The 15266-nt window shown below is 53.8% G+C and overlaps 5 protein-coding genes across 5 annotated transcripts; 2 read left to right on the forward strand and 3 right to left on the reverse strand.

Moving 5' to 3' along the window:
- Positions 1 to 78: 78 nt before the first annotated feature.
- CLUP02_06629 (uncharacterized protein) lies at positions 79 to 741 on the forward strand (the record flags this gene model as incomplete). Its single annotated transcript, XM_049285628.1, has 1 exon — positions 79 to 741. One exon carries the CDS (start codon positions 79 to 81, stop codon positions 739 to 741), a length of 663 nt encoding a protein of 220 aa, XP_049142771.1.
- A 2534-nt stretch (positions 742 to 3275) lies between these two features.
- CLUP02_06630 (TfdA family Taurine catabolism dioxygenase TauD) lies at positions 3276 to 4615 on the reverse strand (the record flags this gene model as incomplete). The annotated part of the gene is made up of 5 exons (XM_049285629.1): positions 3276 to 3479; positions 3532 to 3633; positions 3702 to 4073; positions 4130 to 4468; positions 4529 to 4615. 5 exons carry the CDS (start codon positions 4613 to 4615, stop codon positions 3276 to 3278), a joined length of 1104 nt encoding a protein of 367 aa, XP_049142772.1.
- Positions 4616 to 5524: 909 nt separating this feature from the next.
- CLUP02_06631 (metallopeptidase MepB) lies at positions 5525 to 7992 on the reverse strand (the record flags this gene model as incomplete). Its single annotated transcript, XM_049285630.1, has 3 exons — positions 5525 to 5720; positions 5838 to 6565; positions 6655 to 7992. 3 exons carry the CDS (start codon positions 7990 to 7992, stop codon positions 5525 to 5527), a joined length of 2262 nt encoding a protein of 753 aa, XP_049142773.1.
- A 1283-nt stretch (positions 7993 to 9275) lies between these two features.
- On the forward strand, positions 9276 to 11380 carry CLUP02_06632 (plays a role in the entry into G0; the record flags this gene model as incomplete). Its single annotated transcript, XM_049285631.1, has 4 exons — positions 9276 to 10000; positions 10065 to 10090; positions 10145 to 11079; positions 11174 to 11380. The coding sequence occupies 4 exons, from the start codon at positions 9276 to 9278 to the stop codon at positions 11378 to 11380; spliced, it is 1893 nt and encodes a 630-aa protein (XP_049142774.1).
- Positions 11381 to 11700: 320 nt separating this feature from the next.
- Positions 11701 to 13809, reverse strand: CLUP02_06633 (uncharacterized protein; the record flags this gene model as incomplete). Its single annotated transcript, XM_049285632.1, has 4 exons — positions 11701 to 12585; positions 12645 to 13088; positions 13191 to 13581; positions 13748 to 13809. 4 exons carry the CDS (start codon positions 13807 to 13809, stop codon positions 11701 to 11703), a joined length of 1782 nt encoding a protein of 593 aa, XP_049142775.1.
- Positions 13810 to 15266: the final 1457 nt, after the last annotated feature.

The raw sequence follows: 15266 nt of genomic DNA on the forward strand, positions 1-15266 counted from the left end.
AAGAGATGTGCCAATGATGGTTCGTCCGAGACAGAAAGGAGCGTGTGTGAGGAGGACATGGCGGGCAGTATTATATGAATGTTTCGTCGATCGACAGACGAGACGAGGATTGAGAGCCGCTCGCAAGCGCAGTACGCTTATGCTGCTGAATGGGTGGGCAGAGTTGGGGGCGTCCAGTCTCAGTCGGCTAGGGGCGTGACGTCAAGAGAGGACCGAGGCCTTGGAGTCAGTCAATGTGCGAGGGAGACCACACTCCAGAGAGAGTGCCCGATGACTTGGGATGGACGGCGGTGCCACCGTATGCCACCGAGGTGTTGCCGTCCGGGGCCCGGGGTCTCCAGGTTGAAGGAATCGGCCCGTTCCCCATCTTTTTCTAGTGTCAGGCAAAGAGAAGAGACCTCAGAGACGAGAAGGAAGCCGAGGGGACGAAGATGCAGATTTGGTGGATCTCATTGGGTGTGTGGGCGCGAACTATGGAGGCCTGGTCCAATACTTCTGTGTAGTGTCAGTGTATTACACCAGATTACCAATGCAGCTCTGGGGATGAGAATCATGGGATTCTTGGGAATTGTGGAAACAGACCAGGCAAAGAAAGTTACAGCGTTGGCCGGGGATAACATGGTCTGTCGATTGTTCCCTGGCACGGCGTGGAAGAAAATCGTGAGATTGAGCAACGGCTGGATGACGTTGGTGGACGAGGTGCGTTTTGTGGGAAGCCCAGGGGGGCGTGAGATGATGTAAAGATGCCGGATCCGCTCAAGGCCGTTTTACAGTGCAAAGTATCTTTTGCGCATTAACTTGGTGCGCGGTACCACAGAAAGCCGTTTTTGTACAAGTATAGGTACCGGTACACTAAGAGAAGGGTGCAGGGTGTGCCGGAGGAACCGGGGCCGGGGTACACTACACGAGCAGGTGGTCAAGTTCTCTGGAGATTCTTTCACGGCATATTCGGATTGCGGACTTGGGATTTGAGAAGTGAGCAACTTTGTGTTTGATAAACTGCGGATGAACATATGGTTAACGACAGACTTCTTTGATATGGAGCTTGGTGAAATGTCGTGGTGAGGTGAGCAACTCACAACACGCAATACACGCGACTCTTCTCTTCTGTCCGAATGTTCCTTCTCATCCAATTGAGGTACACAGTACACAAGTAGAAAGAGGGGCGATGAAATGAGGCCATCGTGATATGATACGGAATGTATCCGGCCAGCGAATCTTGTGTGGAAAGATACATTAGGTGAGTCCCTGGACAGACGACGGAATGCTGCCGCGGCAGAGGGACGGCAGGCGCTGCCGGAATTGCTGCCCACGTCACTGCCAACTGCGCACCAGTGAGAAGGCACGATGACAAGCGGGACGACACGAAATGCAGTCGCGTTGCCAATCATCGCCAAGCTGCTTCCCGACCGGGTGGATCGGATCTCGTGCCAAGGGGCCAGTCATCCCAGGCAGGTTCTCAAGGCAGGTCCCGATCGCTCCCTTCTTGCCGAATGCACATGGTCCCTTTGGCCCTTCTTTCCCTGGCAACTCGAACCCGAAATGGTTTACTGCGTAATTACTGCTCGCCAAGTGAAGGCACAAATGGAAGCCATGGAAGGGCAGGAGAGCCGCTTCCTCAAGTCTCGGTAACTGTCTTGGATGATGAGAGACACAGCCAAACAAGCTCTGCCGAACGGGGGCCCAAGAAATCTTGATTGAACCACAGCACTTGCCTCAATCCCCAACCCCTGCCTCACATCCTCCTAAGTTCCTTCCTCATGAAAACCAGTAATACGTATCAATTCAATTCAGCCCCGCCAACACCAAACATCAGATGACGTCGTTATTCAAAACACACGGAAAGAGGAAAAAAGAATGGAAGGAATCCAGAGATGTTGGAAAAAGATATCGCCGTGACACCTTCACGGCCCATCTCCGGCTTTCCGTTCTTTAGAGCCGTCGTTGCTCTCTTTCGGCCCTTTTCTCCCCTCAACCTCCAGATGTCTCCAGAGTCTCCAGCAAAGCCCCAAATATTCTCCAGAAATCTCCAGTCTTTTGCCCTTTCTGCTGCGTGCGCAGCGTGTCACGGTCTCTCTTTTCTATCCCCAGCTCCAGAAAACTCAGAGTCTCTTGCCTTATTCTACAGGTCTAACCGGTCTGTCGGTCGCCGTCCGAGGGAGAACCGACGCCAATTCTCCCCATCCTCCATCCCACCCACCCGAACCACGCAACCTACGCCATCTTCCCCTCGGGGCTCCCAGATCTGTGGTGTTCTTTTCTCTCTTCAATGGATCATTTGGGGCCCCTTCCGGGGAACGAGATGCGAATCAAAGGGGCCTCGCACCGTCCCCATTGTTTCGGCCTCCGCCACGACGCCGTCGCCCCCAACGGCCAACCACATCACCATCGAGCCCCGTCTTCCCCCGGACACCTTTCCGAGTCTCGACTTTTCTTTGATTTCTCCGGTATCGTAAGAGGGGTCGTAAGACGAGGTCATGAGGCTCTCATGGGGTTCGGCGATTCCTAAGAAGAAAAGTATCGTGCCTCGGCTTATTCGTCTCCACAGTTATTTTCGTCAGTCACGCACTCACCAGAACCACCACGGAACATACTTCCCAGCACTGTTAAGTTCGCGACATATCGACGACACCTAATCTCCACTGTTATCACGCGTCACTTCTTTCCAGAGAACAAACAGCTTTCCAGCCTGTACGAGAAAAAACTGGATCTCGACTGGGAATCAAAACTCGACAATCAGGGGACGATCCCTCCGCCCTAAGTGACTGATTTTCGGATCAGCCACGTGCCTAGCCCCAACATTCGCCATTCAGTTGCGCCAGTTCATCTCCATTACGATCCATCCAACTGTTACAGCGATACACACATTTTTTTGATAATCGGCGCCGTCCACTTTTCTCGGTCGCACTGCGGTATCTCTCTGCATTGCTATGCGCACCTATTATACGGATCTATTATTGCACCTCACGATGGTCTGCACGGCTCCGGCTTCTCCGTAAACCCCCCAGGCGTTACTCTGTCACTGAACTGCCAGGGCGTCCTTGGTTATGGTCGCGGGAACGCTGGGCCCGCCGTGCTTCCTCCCGCAATAATCATTCTTCCCGTTTCAGCTTCCGAGCTCCCATGGCTCTCCCTGCGGTCCCGACCAGTCCCGACGATCCCCGATAAAATTTCAATGTCGCCGACATAGCACATCGGCACCTTCAGACGCGTCCAAATTGCAGACCCAAGCGTTACGTGATCAAAGCTGAACGGACCGAATGCTGTTATGCGACCTACCACGTGGACTGTAAGCCATTGACCCCCGTCGGCTTATCAGCCAAAGTGGTGATCCGAAAGCCGTGTCGCAGCCCTTCCTGTGGGTTGTGGACGTTGTAGTCCGAGATGGCAGTGTGCGCCGTCACTCTGTTATCCCAGAGAGCGACAGTTCCCTCTTCCCACTTGACGCGGACTTGGAAGTCCTGGCCGTTGTTGATATGCTGTTTCTTTTTGTCAATAGGGAACTGAAACCCGAATGCTGGTATCACAAACCTTGAACAGGAGTTTCAGCAGCGCATCTGGTTCCTCATCTCGAAGGCCGACAATCCTCTTTGTGAAGCCTGGATTGATGAACAGCGCCTTTTGGCCAGTTGCCTGCGACATGGAAGACATTAGTGGAACGGACTTAATCGCGAGCTACAATTTATGGCGACATTACATACGGGATGAATCCGAACAATGGGATGCTCCGACTTGACCGGCTCCCTCCGCACAAATTTGCCGTCTCGACGACCGTTGTCAGCTTGGGGAAAGCCGCTGTGTTCTGCTCTTAACCCCTCGAGAAGAGCTTGTATCGGCCTCGACAATCGCGTATACGCCGCCGTCTGAGAAACCCACGCCGTGTCGCCGCCCGTCTCAGGTACAGAGAGAAGTGTAAGGATCGTGAGGCCCGGTGATTGGTGCTCATACGACACGTCTGAGAGGTACCCGATGGTCGAGAGTTTGTTGCTCTTGCTCCGGTTGCGATACTCATTGTCCGGACCCAGGTAGATGTTGTGCAGCTCGAGATGGTCCTTGACATGCGCGCCGACGGGCTGGAAACTTGTCAGCAAACTCTTTGCCGAAATGGCAGAGTGAGATGGCCACGAACGTGGATGTGGAGAGGACCAAAGTATTTCCCGAATTTCTTTTGCTTCTCGATGCTGATGTCCTTGAAGTCTTGGTCTCGGAACACGACGACGCCGCGCTCCGCGATGAGAAGTGCAAGCTCGTCTCTCTGTCTGTCGTTCAGCTGAGATAGTTGCAAGCCTCGAATCTCGGTGCCAATGACTGGTGTCAGCTTCGTGGCCTTGATCTCTTTGTTGTCCCTCGGAAGGAGATTTAGCTTCTCCTTGTTCGCTACGAGACCGCGGTCGTTGAACTCGAATGGCTGTAGCGGGGGAAAGGATGTCTTTTCGTCGTATACCGGCAAGTATTGGGCGTATTTGTACTAATGTCATTGTCAATCTTGTTACCTTGATACAAATCAAGTGATGTATTAATGCCATACCTGATCGTGGATCTTATCATCGTATGCCAAGGTCAGCTTGACGGGTGCAGTCTCAGCGTGAGTTTCGGTTGTAGTGGTTGTAGACATTGTAAGTGATGGTTCTTTTTTCTTTCTTGCTTCTGGGTAATCAAATAGACAAGTTCCATCAAATTTTCAATCTGTCGCGTGTCATGGCTGGTTCATTGGGCCTGCTTTAATATGGTATGAACCGAGTCTGGTATTCTAAGAGTCAATCGCGTCAATCGACGTGATATGGCGATTACTGAAGCCATTCATCCTTTGGCTCGCGCCATTGCGACTTGCATGCGGGGAAAGCAAGATAAAAGCATCACTGTGCAGTAACACCATTTGACTGGACGCGAGATCCGGAGGGGGTTCGGATGTGAAGCTTGCGTTCATCGGCATATTCCAACACCACAGTCACTGGGACCTACACTGCCCAACGAGGACGAATCAAATGGTCTCGCCCTAGCTGTACCGCTGCTATGTATTGCTAGCAGTGACACTGGCTTCGTCCTGTTGATCCATCGGCATTAGTCAACGTGGTTTACGTGATTTGTGAAGAGGATGGCATCAAGTCCGATAGTGTTCCGATGCCGAAGATGACGCGGGACCGCTTCGGCGAGGGTGGGGTGCCCCGCACCGGCTCCGGAAAACGTGTGACTATACTGGGAGAGAAACTTAGGCTTCGTATGTCATCCCAGACAGGAAACAGTCCCTGGAAATGGAATTGGAATCGCCAGCGAATCCTGTCCAGATAAGGCACTCTGAGGAGTCGCAATTCTGGGTCGATCCTATTTTTGGGTTATTGAAGTGCTTAGTTCTTCGGCGCCAACACTGTGGCACATTCGGAGTATCGGAAGGCCACAACGTAGTTTCCAATTATTTGCTTTCTTGTGCTCTTGTCGCCGGTATATAGTAATGGTTTCCTAGCAACGACCTACAATGTTCGCAATATGATAGAACCATCACTTCCTCGGATGAGAATGGGCAAATCTACGCCGACAACCCCAATTCTTCATAAAATGGCTCCATACGGACCTCACGACCAAGAAACTCCAACAAGGTCGTCATCTCGGGCTGGCCGCCCCCCTTCTCCAGCACGCCGTACCTATACTTGCGCCCTGCTTCCCCGCTCATGGGGTCCGCCTCGAAAATGGTTGAGAAAATATCTTGCGCGTAGACTTTTGAGCTGTTCGTCGCAAACACAAGTTCGGTTAGTGAAGACTTTCTTTCATGGCCACCTAAGCCAACGGGAGGAAGTCTCCCAAGACCGGGAAAAGAGGGGGAAGAGAAAGTGTAGACTCACAAAAAGTACCCGTAGAACCCGGCATCGTACTCGTCCATCAGGTGTCCGATGTTAGTATACCCGTGTCCCCAGTTGGCATCGTCGCCTGGCAGAAGAGGCGGATCGTCCGTCGGGACGATCTCCCGTCGGAGGCTGTTCCATAGCGTCGTAAAGTCCACGGCGGCTTCTCCCTCGACGGCACCGGCGGCAGCGCTGGCAGTTGGATCCTCCCGCGTGATGGTCGACGCGGGCAACTGATGCACAGCCATATCGAAAACGCTAATAAAAAGCTGCTGCAGCGTTCCCAGCCCCTGACCGACGTGCTTCGCGGCAACGAGGCCCTCAACGACGGACTCTGGGATTCGTTCCGGCGGCTGGGTCGATCCCTCCTCTGCTTCTCCTTGCACTCCCCTGATAACCTGCTTCTCCTGCCAGTCCAGCAGACACTCCTTAGATAGATACGAGTAATGTCGGCCCAGCCCGCGTAGCTGCTCCGCGCTCCAGCACCAATTCTCGAGCATTTGAGACGGCGCCTCGCCGAAGTCGACTACGGTGCCCATGGGCCCGTGGAAGCGCGCGAAGGAGGTGCGGGAGACGAGGTCGTGGATTGCGTGGCCTAGTTCGTGGAAGAGGGTTACGACGTCGGCGTGGCGGAGGAGGGTTGGGGAGGATGGAGAGGAGGGAGGGGGGAAGGAGCAGAGGAGGGCTGTGGAGGGGTATGTGCGGGTTTGGTCCGGGTTTGTGAAGCCCTGGGAGATCGTTAGCCTTGGGTAGATGTAGTAGAGAAAGAGAGAGAAATGTGATGATCTCTGTGGGGTGGGGAAAGGAGAGGACTTACGGGTACGAGACTGAAGTTGGCAGGGTTCCCGTATTTCCCATCTCGATGATAGAGGTCAAGGTAGAGATACCCCAGAAGCCCGCCCCCTTCATCAGCAGAGTCCCACGCGGAGAATAGCCGCACATCTTCATGCCAGACGATATCCTTCCCCTTCCCTGTGCTCGACAAGGCATCCCTCGCCTCTCTGCCAGCAATTTCGAAAAACTCCATCCCAAACAACCTCTTAAAGATACCCAGCATGCCCTCCACAGTTTGCTCTAACGGGAAGTACTCTGAAATACGCTCCTGGTCAACTGCATACCCCTCCTTAAGCAACTGATTCGTGTAGTACGCCGTGTCCCACGTATACAATTTCCCATCATAAATCTCGCCCCTCTCCTCCTCGACATCATGCCTCTTCAGCTTCAGGAGGTGTTCCTTTTCCACTTGTCCGCCCTGGACTAACTTCTCTCGGAGAGAGGAGAGGAAGGACGTGACGTGAGCCGGGGACCCAGCCATCTTTTCTTCCGTGCTGAGGGTCGCGTGATCGGGGTACCCCAGCAAACGGGCAGCCTCGTGGCGTAGGAGGACGACGCGCCGGAAGATGGCGATGTTTTCGCGGCAGCGGGTGTCGTATGCCAACCGGGCGCGGCGGCGTGTGTTGGGCCGGTGGGCGGTGCGGAGGAGGTGAGAGAGGTGAAGGGGGATTTTGATCCGGAGTTTCCCTGCCGTCTCGGGGCTTTCGTCGTCCCCTTCTTCGAGACGCGCGAGCGCGTCGGGCGGAAAGCCGTCTAGTTCCTTCGGGGTGAACCATACCGAGACATCCGCCTCGGCAAGGTTCTTTGCGAATTCAGCCGTGAGGGACACGATTTCGGCGCGGATTGTGCGGAAGCGGTCCCGTTCTGATCCAGCGGGGATACGCAGGCCGTTCTTGACGAATTCGCCATGTTTCTTGTGGAGATAGTTCCTGGCTTCCGGGTTTAGGTAGCGCGTTTCCGCGGCGTCGTTGTAGACTGCGTCGACGAGCTTGAAGAGCGCTTCGTTGTTGGCGCCTTCGAGTTCTGCGTCGCGGAGGAGGGACCGAGCTTGGGAGGAGGCGGAGCGGGTCTCTTGGTCTGGGGAGACTGCGTTGTGGAAGAGGAGGAGGGAGGATGCGGAGTAGAGGGCGTTTTCGGCGTGGGCTAGCGGGAGGAGGGTGTTTGCGTAGGTTGCGTCGCGGGTTGAGATTGTTGATGGGATGGAGGATTGGGCTGCGCGGTGCTTTGAGATGAGGGTGGTGATTGTGGTTAGGATTTGGGAGGGGGAGGTTGTGAAGGTGGGGGGTGGTTGTGGGGGGTTGCGGGGAGGGGAGGGGGCCATGGTGGTGATGAAGTGAGCTGGGAGTAGGGTTGAATTGGGAGTGGAGGTCGAGGGAGTTGTCGAAGCTTGAAGTGTAGGAATTTGATGCCAAGAGCGGGATATCGTGATCTTTTGAGTCTGTGGCGTTTAGGCAGCGGTTTTGCTGGTTTGGCGGGGAATCACTCACTCGTTGGTTTCAACTTTTGCGATCTTGTTGGTGCAGGGATGATATGCGAGGGGTAGGCGGGTCGTTTGCCGGTTAGCTATCTTGAAAGATGGGACTGTTGGATTCAAGAAAGATCTGACAGAGAAAGTGTTCGTGGATGCCTTCGGCAGACCACCGGTGCCGTTGTGATGTTGACCAGAGATTGGACGAATTTGCAGTGGAATGCAAATTCAAAACACCACAAATCGCTAGGCATCCAGTATTATCAAGGTAGTGACACAATCAGAATCTCGTAGGCAGCACTTTAAAGATAGCGCCCGAGTTAACGGATCCCTTTGCATGCAGGACTAAGGTGCCTCATGTTGGACTAATCTGCAAGCAGTCAGATCCGGGAAAGGCCCGGATGGAGCCCCCGCCCGTTTTCGGCTTGATTGGCCGATGGGCTGTGCCGAGATCCGGCCGGCCGGGGCGGGGAACGGGGCGGGGGGAAAAGCCGGGGCTCAAGGGGTCGGACGAGGGAGACCGTCTCGGCTGTTCGCTTTGAGGACAATGACTATCTTCGAAGGATCAATTGATTAACCCCACTAGAAACGAGTTTTCTTCCGCGAGGCAATCTGGAATTGAGGGTCCACGCTGTTGTCTGAGTCGTCCAGCTTGTAGTTTGCAAATGACCTTGGCTATAATGGCATACTGAGATCGTACTTAGATGCAGTCCATGGCCTCCATTTGAAAGTGTCAAGGCACTGACAACGTGAATACCTCTCATCTGGAAGTAAATGCCATCCTGCCTCTAGGAAGATTAGGCAGACGTTGGACGGTCAAGTGCAATCCCCAACCAAAGCGCGCCAGCTTTCATTTCCCCAACAATGTCAGCATCCTCCGCCAAGGATTATAGTGTCTTGGGCCATCCTACTCGCCTTTATTCATCACTTGAGGCTTCTCAATTGGATTCTTACTGACTAATTGCGCCGGTCGGGCTGATATTCCGGCCACCGACTTTATTTGACATCCTCACGCCACTCCTTCGAACCTACAAACGCAATCGTTGATTCATCTCGTAGAACATAGCATCCACAGAAGACTGACTTTGTTTTTTCCTCCCTCATAACACTATTCCTTAGATTATAGCAGCGCCAACATGGCCAGCATATCTTCGGGCCTAGCAGTTGTCTATCCTGTGGATGAGGGAAGCGGCAAGCTCGGAAGCGCAACACCGTCGCGACGAGGCCCTCCCAACGAGAATCGCCATCAAATCCCCTCACCACCGCAATTCCAGGAGCCCCCCATCTCTACCATCCGCACTCCATCAGTCCAAGATGAGCATCTCAGCAATGCCCCCGATCCCGATCTGCCTCTCCCCTCCAACCCCGCCACCGCCATCCCAAAGCTCTCAGGAACAAGCATAACCCTCACAATGACATCCCTCTGCCTCTCAGCAACCCTCTCCGCCCTCGACATGACAATCGTCACCACCGCCGTCCCCAACATCGTCGCCTCCCTCGACTCCATTGCCGGCTACATCTGGGTCGGCTCCGCATTCATCCTCGGCTTCACGGCCGTCACACCCGTCTGGGGCTCCGTCGCAGACCTCTGGGGTCGGAAACCTATTATACTGCTCGCCCTGACCATCTTCCTGGCGGGGAGCCTGCTGTGCGCGCTGGCGCCGCACATGGATGCGCTGATTGCGGGGCGCGCGGTGCAGGGTGTCGGTGCGTCGGGGATGGGGGTGATGGTGAATACCATCATCTGCGACTTGTTCTCGTTGAGGGATCGAGGGTTGTATCTTGCTGTTACGTCTGTTATTTGGGCTGTTGGGAGTGCGGTTGGGCCGGTCCTTGGGGGTGTGTTTACTACGCGATTGGAGTAAGTACTCCCTCGGTAAGATATAATTATTGACTTCGACTGACCCATCTACTCCTCTTGTTAGCTGGCGATGGTGTTTCTGGATTAATCGTAAGTAGCCCCACGCGAACTAGAACACCCAACGGAAAACTGACCATGTTCAAGTGCCAATTGGTGGCGTTGTCTTCATAGTCCTCGTCTTCTTCCTGGACCTCCCTTCACCCAACACACCAGTATTGGCAGGCCTCAAAGCCATAGACTGGACGGGAAGCGCCCTCTGTATGAGCGGAGCTCTCATGATTCTCCTTGCCCTCGACTTCGGCGACGTCGTACACCCATGGTCCTCCGCCACCGTAATCTGCCTCATCGTCTTCGGCACCGTCGTCATTGGCATATTCCTCGTGAACGAGTGGAAATTTGCCGCTAACCCTGTTCTACCCCTTCGGCTTCTCTCAAGCTGGTCGAAAGCGGCAGCGTACAGCGTCTTCGCCTTCAACGCGTACGTCTTTATCGGTATCACGTACTACCTGCCGCTTTACTCCCAAGCCGTGCTGGGCGCGAATGCGTTGACGTCGGGGTTGTATATGCTACCGCTGATCGTCTCTTGCTCGTTGTCTGCAGCGTTTGCTGGGGTTTTCATCCAGCGGACGGGACGGTATCGAGTGCTCATGTACGCGGCGCAGGTGCTGCTGATTCTCGGCACAGGTCTACTCATCAACCTCGAGTTCGACAAGAACCTGGCGAAGCTGTTCACTTTCCAGATCCTCACCGGCGTCGGCGTGGGGCTGAACATTGAAGCGCCGGTGCTGGCGGCGCAGGCTGCGACTACGGTGCGTGATACGGCTGCTGTGGTGGCTACAATGGGTTTCCTCAGGTCTATTGCGACGGCCATTTCTGTGGTTGTTGGTGGGGTTGTCTTCCAGAACCAGATGAAAGCTGAGAACCTGTATTTGGTCGAGATGATCGGTGGCGAGCTCGCTGGTCAGTTTGATGGAGAGAATGCGTCAGCTCATGTTGAGGACATCGCTCTGCTTGCGGCTGAGCAGCAGGTTCCTGTGCGCCAAGCGTATTTCAGAGCGCTCAAGACAGTCTGGATCATGGTAAGTAAGATCTCAACGTCGAAAAATTGCTATGTGAAATATCCTTGAGGAACCACCGTTTAGTTTGCGTACATTTGCTAATAAAAACACCCAGTACGTCGCATTTTCGGGCCTGGCGTTGGTGCTCAACCTCTTCGTATCAGAGCACCATCTGAGCGATGAGAGAAAGGCGGCTGTTCTCGGCGTCGATAGAGGAACCCCGGGCTTATTAGATCAACCAGCCCAAGTAGAGGAGATACCGCTCGAGACGACTGGCAGACAGCAAGACAATGTCCATCAACGCAGAAATCGGGCCACATGAGAAGGAAGTAGAATTCGCGCTCCTCGAGGGGAGTCATTAAAGCAATTAGATTTACAGGTGCCAGCCCTGAAAACGCCTCATAGCGTGTGGACTCTATGCCCTGTGCTGTCCTTGAACCCTGGACATGATTTTGATACAAAGAAAACTTGTCGAGCTGTGACCATAACCCCGTTCTAACCTCCCAATTCCCCGCTTTCCTCACACTGAAGGCCGTTATGATGTACAAACTGTTATATGAAATATATGGCGGTTGTAAGTTTCTTCACGCAGAAGCCATCGATCAACTTTTCAGGAAGCTCCGACTGTAGGAATGCCAGGCATCAAGACTTCCCCGCTAACGAAGACTCTATAAGCTGTCTCTCCGCCAAACCCCTCTCCCAGAACTCGGAACCCTCGGTCAAATTTCGCCGCAGGGTCTTAGCGCTGAGATGCTTCGTGAAGCGGTCCACGGCCAGAATTACTAAGAGGAGAGCCGCCACGGTAGGCAGTGTTGCGCCGCTCCCGAGGTAGGCGAAGATGAACTTCTCGGACCCGGCGCCCGAGGCGATGCCGACGGCGAAGAGGGCGGCGACACCGCGCGTCGCGACGGCGGCTTTGTCAAAGATGTTGAGCGGGCGGTCTTTGTGTCTGGTGATGAGGATGAAGACGGCGAAGAAGGCGACGACGAAGAGGAACGATGACCAGTAGTAGATGTAGACGGTCGAGTAGGCCGGGTGCGCAATCTCGCCGGGGTCCTCGTCGCCGTCTGATGTGACGCCGTTGTAGGACTCGAATAAGACGCCGAGGACGCTCTTGGTGAGGCGTTCGAAGCCGGGGGGCACGAAGAGCGAGTCTGTGCCGGTGATGTTGGCCGGCGCGCAAATGTCGGTCGTGTTACCGATTTTGTAGATTTCTTGGTAGACAAAGGGGATGAGGTTGCGGATTTCGGCGCTGTTTGGCATGTTGAGCTTCTCAAATGCCGTGGCGATGGAAGTTGTGAGGGCTTGACCGTCTTGGTGCTCGTTTACGCAGGCGTTGCGGACGGAGGAGAAGAAGTCGCTGAAGTAGCTGAGTACCTGCCAGGCGAGGGCGATTTGTTGGGAGCCTTCGACGACGCCGATCATGCCGAGGTGGAAGGGGAAGTGGAGGACGGCCCAGATTTGTTGGCGGACGGTGCCGAATTTGCATTCGGGGGGGTTGTCGAAGTAGAGCATCCAGTTGAACATCTAGGGATGGTTGAGTCAGTTGATCTATGGTTGGAGCATGGTATGGACGAGTGACATACCAGAATAAAAACGATGCAACCGACGACAAGGCATGCGTCGAGCCGGAGGCCGGTGTCACCCATCAGGACGCCGACGACCTTTGTGGCACCAATGGCACCTTCACCAATGATGACCAGGGTGAAGAGGCCCATTCTCTCCGTCAAGTGGGTGTGCTTGAAGCTGAGGTTCCTCCAGATGGATGATAAGCCGAGGGTGATGGCGACCTCGATCACAAGGATGATATACCAGACGTAGTAGATACCCAGGCCGTTGCCGGACTCGGGCGAGAAGGCCGGCGTCATGGAGTAAAAGGCCCCACCGGAGAAGATGAAGAGGACAATGGTAAGAGACAGCGGCCAGTTCAAGGCCTTTGTCTTCTTGCGGACAAAGTGGAGGGCGACGGAGTACTGGGCTACGAGCAGCAGGCGGGTAGCGAAGAGGATGTTACACAAGAGTTGGAAGTTCTACATTGCATCGTTGTCAGTTAGGGTACTGTATCATGATTTCCGAGGCTTCCGGCTCCGTTTTCAAGACGGAGATACAGTAAAAGTTGAAAGTAGACATACCGCATTGTTGTGCTCTTTCGTACCGGGACTGAATGATGACCCAACGAGAGCGAATCCGACAAATAGGCAGAACTGCAGGATCTTGCACATTCGCTCGTACCCCGAGTCGATGGAGAAGCGAACATCGTGCAACGTGATCTGGAACCAAGTGAACCAGATGATGGAGAAGAAACCCAGATAGGCGGCTAAACTGGACAAGTCGGTGATACTGTGCGTCTGCGTAAATGTCTCGAGGTTGGCGACAAAGAAGAGGTCGGAGAAGAGTTCAATGGTGTTTGCATTGTGCCGGACAAAGAGGCGGATCTCGCCCGTGTCTTCATCAGCTGAGGAGACAGGTGACTCGATCCAGGTGAGAGGCGCGATTTTCTCTTCTTGGAGGTAGTCAAGGCCCCTGGACAGGAAGGATTTTCGTTAGTTTGCTGCATGATGCGGGATGGGGGTTATCGAGAATTGGGTTGTTGGTTTTGACCGCCCTGTCACTCTCGCTTCCCACTTTCTTTTCGGTAGAGTGCAATAGGTGAGAGAGCGCGTATTGGATACGATGTATGTTGACTTACCAACTTATTGATGAGCTGTCAGAGTCGACCCGACGGACCTGGCTGCTCGGGAGCTTCGCCATTGTGTGGGCGGCGAACAATGATGGCGTAGGACGCCTTGTGAAGGTGTGTTTGGATCGCCTTGGACGCCTTCTTTCTCTCTTTTGCGAGTCCGAGGGGTGGAATAGATGTTGGATTGATGTGTAAGAATGCGAAAAGGAGGGGAGGGGAACAAAGAGTGGTTAACATGGTCTGGAATCACCGGAGAAGAAGGGGCCCAAGGGGGTGGAGGGGGGTCGCCAACGGCCAACCGGCATTGGCAGCACGTCAATCAAGCCTTCAGCCCTGTGGACTTTGTGGTTCCGTTTGTCGTTCCCCGAAGATCCGATCCATATTTTTTGCAACTGTTTAATCATGAATGGTTCTGTCCGTGGTGGAGATCTTGCACCGATACGTGTATCACAGCCCCAGGTCATACACGTATTGGGGATGACCAAACCGCACTAGCGAGTCATCTTCAGTGACAATTGCCGTTTCTCGAAGGGAAACGATTAGATATTGGCTGTGTTTGGTATTTTAAGGTTCTGTCCTTACTTAGCGGTATCCACAAGTGCTGCAAGCTTCGCTCTCGGTCTCGGTCTCGCCCCATTCAGGGGTCGTTGGAGCAAGCCTCGAGTGCCACAGAGGGAAAGGCTTGGTATAATATTAGGTGCTCCCTCTCAACTTCTCAGCGTCGAAGCGTATATACTTTGGCCCCCAGATTGTCGACAACGACTAGGGACTGATACGAAATCGACGGCCCAACGTAGGGACGACGTCACGGCGAATAATTACCAAAATGGAGAATTGCGCATGACCCAAAGAAGTGGGCAGCCGTAAGGTGACATCAGCAACGGAGGTTGAGGCTCGTGTCACATTCTCCTACCCTGCTGGAACAGAAGGAGGAATACGACATGCAGCTTTTGGAGAAAAAAAAAATAAGGCTGGGTTTTTGCGAAGCACGAGAAAATCTAGAGACGTGGACAAAATGTTCGCGCCTTGCGGTACTTCTTCGACCTGAGTTCTGGACAACACATCCAGCAAATGCAAATTTGGCAGTTGAAAAATCGACATATACACCAAGGCAGTGCAAGCAACTTGCAGCTGATCGCGAGTTGTAGTAAATACTCAGAAGAGTCGTTCATCGTGCAATAACTACCGTTATTTCCAACTTCAGAACGTAAACCAGTCCCAAAGCCTGCTCAAGAACTCTCGTATTACCCTCATTGTGGCACATTCATAGTCCTTGACCACAAAGATCTCTCGGCTCTTTCCAAGAATCAGTTCAGTGGCCGGACATATCATCAACAGCTGGTTTCCCGCAACACAATACATAGGCGAATCTTTTTGTGGTGCGTTCCAGCTGAACGATTCGGAGAGTCTCTGGCGCAAGACCCGTGCTGGACATTTCCTCCCATATGTATCCCAGGCTCTGAACACATGTTTCATTCTTGATGCTAAGGCCTCCGGTAGTCTATCGAGCTTGGAGAGAAACTGGATC

The sequence above is a fragment of the Colletotrichum lupini genome, chromosome 3 (genome assembly GCF_023278565.1).
Source record: "Colletotrichum lupini chromosome 3, complete sequence".
Taxonomy (NCBI): Eukaryota; Fungi; Ascomycota; class Sordariomycetes; order Glomerellales; family Glomerellaceae; genus Colletotrichum; species Colletotrichum lupini.